The following is a 6004-nucleotide window of genomic DNA, read 5'->3' on the forward strand; positions in this document are numbered from 1 at the left end:
TACTGTACTGTACATGTGACCGTATAGCTTGCTGTAAATCAACTTCAGTCACAAAAAAAGGAATAACATATATTAATACATTGCAAATGCAAATCTAACTAACACTTGAGAAATTCATGAATTTCCACAGATGAAATGCTCTTATTTGAATTTTCACATTTCATAATGAGCTTGGTTTCCGGCCATGTTCAGCTCTGCTGCAAAATTGTACAAAATACTTTTTGTTATAAACACAAACTCCATCAGTCAGCGTGCAGGAAAGTAACAATTTCTTTGCAGAGTTAGAGATGATTGATTGAAGTCTTTGTTAGATTTAGAGGAATAACAGTTTCTGCAAACTTAAGTGATGGAATTGCTGAGGAACCCGACAGCCAGGAGCAGATTCAAAACACGCAGCTCAAGAGTATCACCATGTGGAGACATGTGGATATGACACAACAGTGACTGAGCACCACTGAGAGCTTCACCTCAGAACGCAGCTCAATATTTTCATTTCTTCTCTGACCCCTTCCTTAGTCTTTTTACATATTTTTTTCCAATTAAATTTTGTGTCAACTGCTTTACATTAAGCCTTCTTACCTTACCTCGGCCATATCAATTCGAAGACATAACACTTCCAAAGAGCCTTTTCGGTAAGGCTCTGGGAGAAAAAGTGTTTGAAGACCTCCCTGACATTTAGACTCTCTCTGAAGATGACTTTGCCTTCTACTATAGCCTGCGGGAACATAGTAAGACCCACACTAAACTTCAATTGATATGCAGGGCCAGATTCCTCTAGGGGAAATCATCATTCTGTTCATAATAAGAGCCACAACAAGCACCTGGAAAATGACTTTATTATACACTCCGCTTCAGTAAAAGTTTCCTATGACCCATCGGAAACAGACACATGGTGCACAGAGCATAACATCGTGATGAAATGAAAACTATATTATGCATATGATAGAATGCTTATTTGATGGTGGGCTTTTTCGAGGATGCACATCTGCTCCGGTGTGCTTGATTGGCGTGTGTTAATGCAGTGCTGTAGCCTTGGATGGAGGTGCTCTGAGACCCCTTTTTTCCTGAAGTCATTATCCAAATATGTTCTGTTTTTCAAACAAATGAATGGCACAAAAATCAAAGTATCAAAAATGTATTGCCCTTCATAATGGAATTCCCTCTGAGCAAGGACATGTAACAATGGGCCATTCTCAGCTTCCTGTGCTTTCCCTCTCTATATGCCAATGGACGTGACCTCCACAGCTTTAACAATGGGGCATCCAGCAGCATAAGGAGTTGGCTTCTCGCCACAGCCACTACGTGCAATAAGGCTGCTTTCATCCTTGTTGTTATATTTAAGGATGACATCCTAGCCTGTCGGCCTCTACTATTGTCTTCACCGTGATTATTTTCTACTGTTGTTTAGCCCCAGTTGTGGCTCTTTGATGAAAAGGTCGCCACTCAATTGGAAAACAGTCATTAAAATGCGGTGGGTACTATTCACCAGTGTGCATGGGGGAACCAACTCAACTGAGCTGGTTAATCAAAAGTTAATTATATAATTTTCATGCAGATGAGGGAAACATTCAAATGAATCCCAACTCTACAATCATTACAAAAAATAAATAAAGAAATAATACTAAAATGCTATAAAATGTTCAGGGACCAGGAGGCTGTAAACAATATGAAGTTTAATTTGAGGTAAACAAAGTGAATATTCACCAGGGGGTCTGGGAAGGAGAAAGTGAGGTTAAATCAAATTTGGAAACATAGATACCAGCAGGTTTTGTTGTCCTGATATACGTGCAATTAGGCAGGTCCTTGATGAGGACACTGGGAGGGAGAAAGTTGGCTTTCACAGCAAATGCATTGGGATTATTTTAAGGGAATTCATGGGATTTAAGCATTATCTGTAAACATTAATACTTCTCGCACAAGTATACCAAATTGAATTAAAACCATATTTTAGGAAATGTTATAAAAGCATACTTATCCTTTATGAGGTTGCTGCACAATTAAAAACTCCATAACGATAAGGATAAATCAATTCAAGGAAGTCTTCTAGTGACTTTTTGAAGAAAATGCCCTGGACAACATTTCTTTCTGTAACTTTGCCAAGAAAGGTGAAGTAGAATATACTGTAACATTTAAAAAAAAAAAATCTTAGGTCTTTCCTCATCAAAGGAAATGATTGTGTTATGCAAATTACAACCATGAATATTAAACCAACGATGTGAAGTATCACAAATGAACAAGCATTGTTCTGGAAGTGCAATGGAATGTGGTTTAATTTCTTTTTAATTCTATGTGCTTTTATAATGTTCACCTTTTCCCAGTTGTGCCAGCGGGTTTGGGTTCATTGACGTGCATTACAACCACGCTCTAACAATGCAGGGCCTCCACGGTGTCAGCACAGTTCATGAATCCTAGCCCCTTATGCACCAGGCGATTAGTATGGTGCTCTGTCTGTGGGGCTTTGCCAGAAAATGAGTTCTCTTTAAAACATATGCCCCCTGCTGATTCTTTTCCTTTCCTGATATGAAATTCCAATTTTTTTAATGAACACCAATTTCCTGTACGGAGAGAAGGGGGAAACAAAGTTTTATACTCTTTCTGTTTTGGATGGCTGCAGTTATCCTAAATTAGCGGAAAGCCGTTGTGGACATCCCAAGCAGAACATATTTAGTTTCTTTCAGTTTGGGGGGCTAATCAACATTCAGGTACGAACACAACAATCAGCTGGTGTAATTTTCCACATCACATATGCACATGACTGGTGTGGCAGAAAATGAAATTACCAAAACTGTAACAAATTCAATTAAGTCATTGATTTCTAATAAATTGGCTTAATCACCAGCTGTTGTCATGCTAAGATTGTTGTGTCATAAGTTTGTCATGCTTGTCGGTCGTGGCTGCTTTAGAAAGGCAATTTAATCTATTTAAAGGCTTTCAAACGGCATTTTAAATTTAAATAGCATCATTTCACTTCTAATGACCAGATTTACCAAGTGAGATTTCAATCTGATAATCTGACTGTACAAAAGATTTGATAATTTCATCAGATTTCAAAAACTTTATTACAATTTTAACTGGATTTAAATGTTACAGACATACATGGAATTGATCGGTGCAATAAATGTGATGATTTGTTGAAGTCAGTATCCTGCACCTGGGCGATCCATCACTGCTGTTGATGAAGACGCAAATACAGTCCGTGTTTTGTTTTTTCTTTCTTTTTTTGTAGCTCTTCAATTATTAGGGAACCTTCTCTTTCGGTCAAAATGACTGTAATCATCATTGATCTGAAGAGATTGAAATTGAATCTCAGTTAACCGTTGATCTGCTGCTTGAATAATGAATGCAACATTTTTATATACGGTATGATACCAAACAACTCAGGGCAAATTAGCATTACATCTGCCAACATTAAAAAAGATAAAATTAAGCATTCACATATTCACGCATGCCAAAAGGGAAAAATAAAAACAGTCATTGAGCAGTTTGTATATTGTCATTGCTGCTTTGGAACACAATGGCACACAGTGGAGCAGTGTACATTAATATTGTACAATTGAAGAAGACATTGGTGATAAATTATGTATAATAAGCACTTACTACATTGTATGGTCTCAGTCTCTCTTGGGTCTGGGCACTCGCCTCTTCGGGAGGAGACACGACTCCTCCTGTACCCATCATCTAAGCACAATAAAAAAGAGATTTTAGTCAATGAAACCAAGGTTGGTATAAAATCTGAACTAAACAGAATATTTACAGTATTGGAAAAAAAAAAAATAATTATAAATAATAATTAAGAAAGACAAGCTTAACTGACCAATTTTATAGAAGTATTTCTGTTAGATTTGACTTTAAATTTAAACTTTTTTTAAACTGAAACTATAGACTTGTCCACATAAAAAAAGAATCACTCACCCTGATGGTTGCCTCCAGCTCCCCCACACTTCTTTTTCCACCTGGTAACCATCCATAGGACCAGTGCTGAGACAGGGTGACCTGGAACACCAACGCCAACACCAACACCTGCACCATGACTCTGCTGCTTGCTTCCATTAGAACTGCAGAGGAAGCCACATTTGTAGTAAAAACAATAATGTCACAGTCTCTTCTCTCACAGCTCCACCACTCACAGACCAGAGGTTATCAAGCATTGGCCAACATTAGCAAGCATTTTAGACAGTAGTTAATCAGAGGAGCAATTCTAACTTAATGGACATTGAACAAACTTCATTTAGGACAGACTCACCTCTGTATTTGCCTTGTTTGCATGTGGTGCATTAGCCAGAGGGTGGTTTTTATAGGTGTTGTAGAAGACTGCTGTCAGGATTATAATCCCCTCTCTGCAGGTGTGACACATTGACTGACTAATGGAACACAAAAGACGCCTAATGGAGCTGGCTAAGTGCTCAGATATGCTGGCATCACCATGAGGGTTCAAACTGCATGAAATATATATCAGAAACATTATTGTGTTTGTATCGAATGCATCTGTGTAGGGGAAGACAAAAAGACAACATTAAGATGAAATCTGGCATTTCTCTCCATCTATAATTTATTGGAATCAGCTTTTAGCAAACAAATAGCAGTTCAAATCCATACAGATTCAAAAGGCAAAAACATCACTGAAACAAGATGCTTGTGCATCAGCTGCAAGGCCTCACTGCCATTGGCCCTATTTCTTGTTCTTTCAACATGGCAATCCATTAAAATGAAGTCAATAATGCAGTTAACATTGGCTTTGATTAATAACCACAACAAGAATGTATGTACACTAAATAAACAAAATGATCAGTGTGTTATGCATAAACTCATCTTACGATTTAATGGAAGTACAAACACAGTAGAAAGTTATTTACCCAAACCTAAGACTTTAATGCTTACTGTTCTAAAAAGAAGTACTGTAAGCAGAGGCCTTGCAAAAATATATGCTTTTGATTTTGCAGCAATGTTGGGTTTCCTTGTTTAAATATGAAACTAAGACTAACTATCATAGTCAAAATATGTCAAAAAGCCTGTGCATGCATATTTCATATTTTGGCTGAGCATTGGTTCTTGATATCTGCTTTTTACTCTCTCAGATAAGATTCAACCGCATCTCTTATCAAGTGTTCATTAAAGCACACATTACTGTGGTGTTTTTCATCTCAATTTCTTACAGTTATTTGCAAAAACTAAAATAATGGTACATTTTGTTATCCTTATAATATTCTGAAGTGTTTGTATAAACAATGAACTGATGATACATACAGGAGACCACCATTCAAAAACAATGCACTTTTAAAAATGAGGTCATTATATTGAATTAAACATAAACATCTGTATTAAAATTGTGTCACTTGGTGACAAGTTTTTCATGATTAGAGCAGTCTTCCTAATCAATATGGCACTGCTTTATGCAAACATGCAAGTGTAAAGTCAGCTTGGTAATGTGTAGAAAAAATGGATGGATGCGATGCTCAGCTGTAAAACATTTATAAAACTGATACATTTGGATATAATAATCAAATATTTTCTGCCTGTTCCAATGTGGGCTAACTGCATTTTGCAGCGTCAGGCGCCACTCCACTAAGTGATATTGCCACAGGCAACACAAGAAAGTTGGTGAAGTTGAATAAAACTGCAACAGGCAGCAGCTGTTAAGTTATTCACACAGAAGTGAGGTAATTTGCAGCGTCTAACAGAATGAAATGTATCTTGAATTTTATGTTTTTGTTTGAGCTCAAGGTAGATCATAAATATTATTCACACGTCAGACAGGACATTGTGTTAACATTAATCATTTTACCCTATTTATCAAACATATTTTTTTCTCCTCATTGCAATCAAACATGATCAGAGGGCAGCATTAAATACAAGACTAATGTAAACCACAGGCATTGTGGTGAGTAACAAAATATGGTGAGTAACAAAATAAAGCAGAAAAGAGAATGCATGTACTCTACAACACATTAGTGGTGCATTTCAGGTGAGCAATACATACAATATATATTAAATAGATAAAGTTGGA

The 6004-nt window shown here is 36.9% G+C and overlaps 1 protein-coding gene across 1 annotated transcript; it reads right to left on the minus strand.

Moving 5' to 3' along the window:
- Positions 1 to 3230: 3230 nt before the first annotated feature.
- gnrh3 (gonadotropin-releasing hormone 3) lies at positions 3231 to 4050 on the minus strand. The gene is made up of 3 exons (XM_078273467.1): positions 3913 to 4050; positions 3598 to 3678; positions 3231 to 3284 (listed from the first exon to the last, which is right to left on the minus strand). Exons 1-3 carry the CDS (start codon positions 4048 to 4050, stop codon positions 3231 to 3233), a joined length of 273 nt encoding a protein of 90 aa, XP_078129593.1.
- Positions 4051 to 6004: the final 1954 nt, after the last annotated feature.

Source organism: Sander vitreus, chromosome 17 (genome assembly GCF_031162955.1).
Source record: "Sander vitreus isolate 19-12246 chromosome 17, sanVit1, whole genome shotgun sequence".
In the NCBI taxonomy this organism is placed as follows: domain Eukaryota; kingdom Metazoa; phylum Chordata; class Actinopteri; order Perciformes; family Percidae; genus Sander; species Sander vitreus.

What these genes read in the sequence shown, in the direction of transcription:
- gnrh3 (XM_078273467.1), bottom strand. Translation starts at nt 4,050, where the DNA reads ATGGAAGCAAGCAGCAGAGTCATGGTGCAGGTGTTGGTGTTGGCGTTG. An exon ending in AGCTGGAGGCAACCATCAGG is followed by an intron (nt 3,679 to 3,912) that starts GTGAGTGATTCT and finishes TATTGTGCTTAG; the next exon opens with ATGATGGGTACAGGAGGAGT. An exon ending in GACTGAGACCATACAATGTA is followed by an intron (nt 3,285 to 3,597) that starts GTAAGTGCTTAT and finishes CAATCTCTTCAG; the next exon opens with ATCAATGATGATTACAGTCA.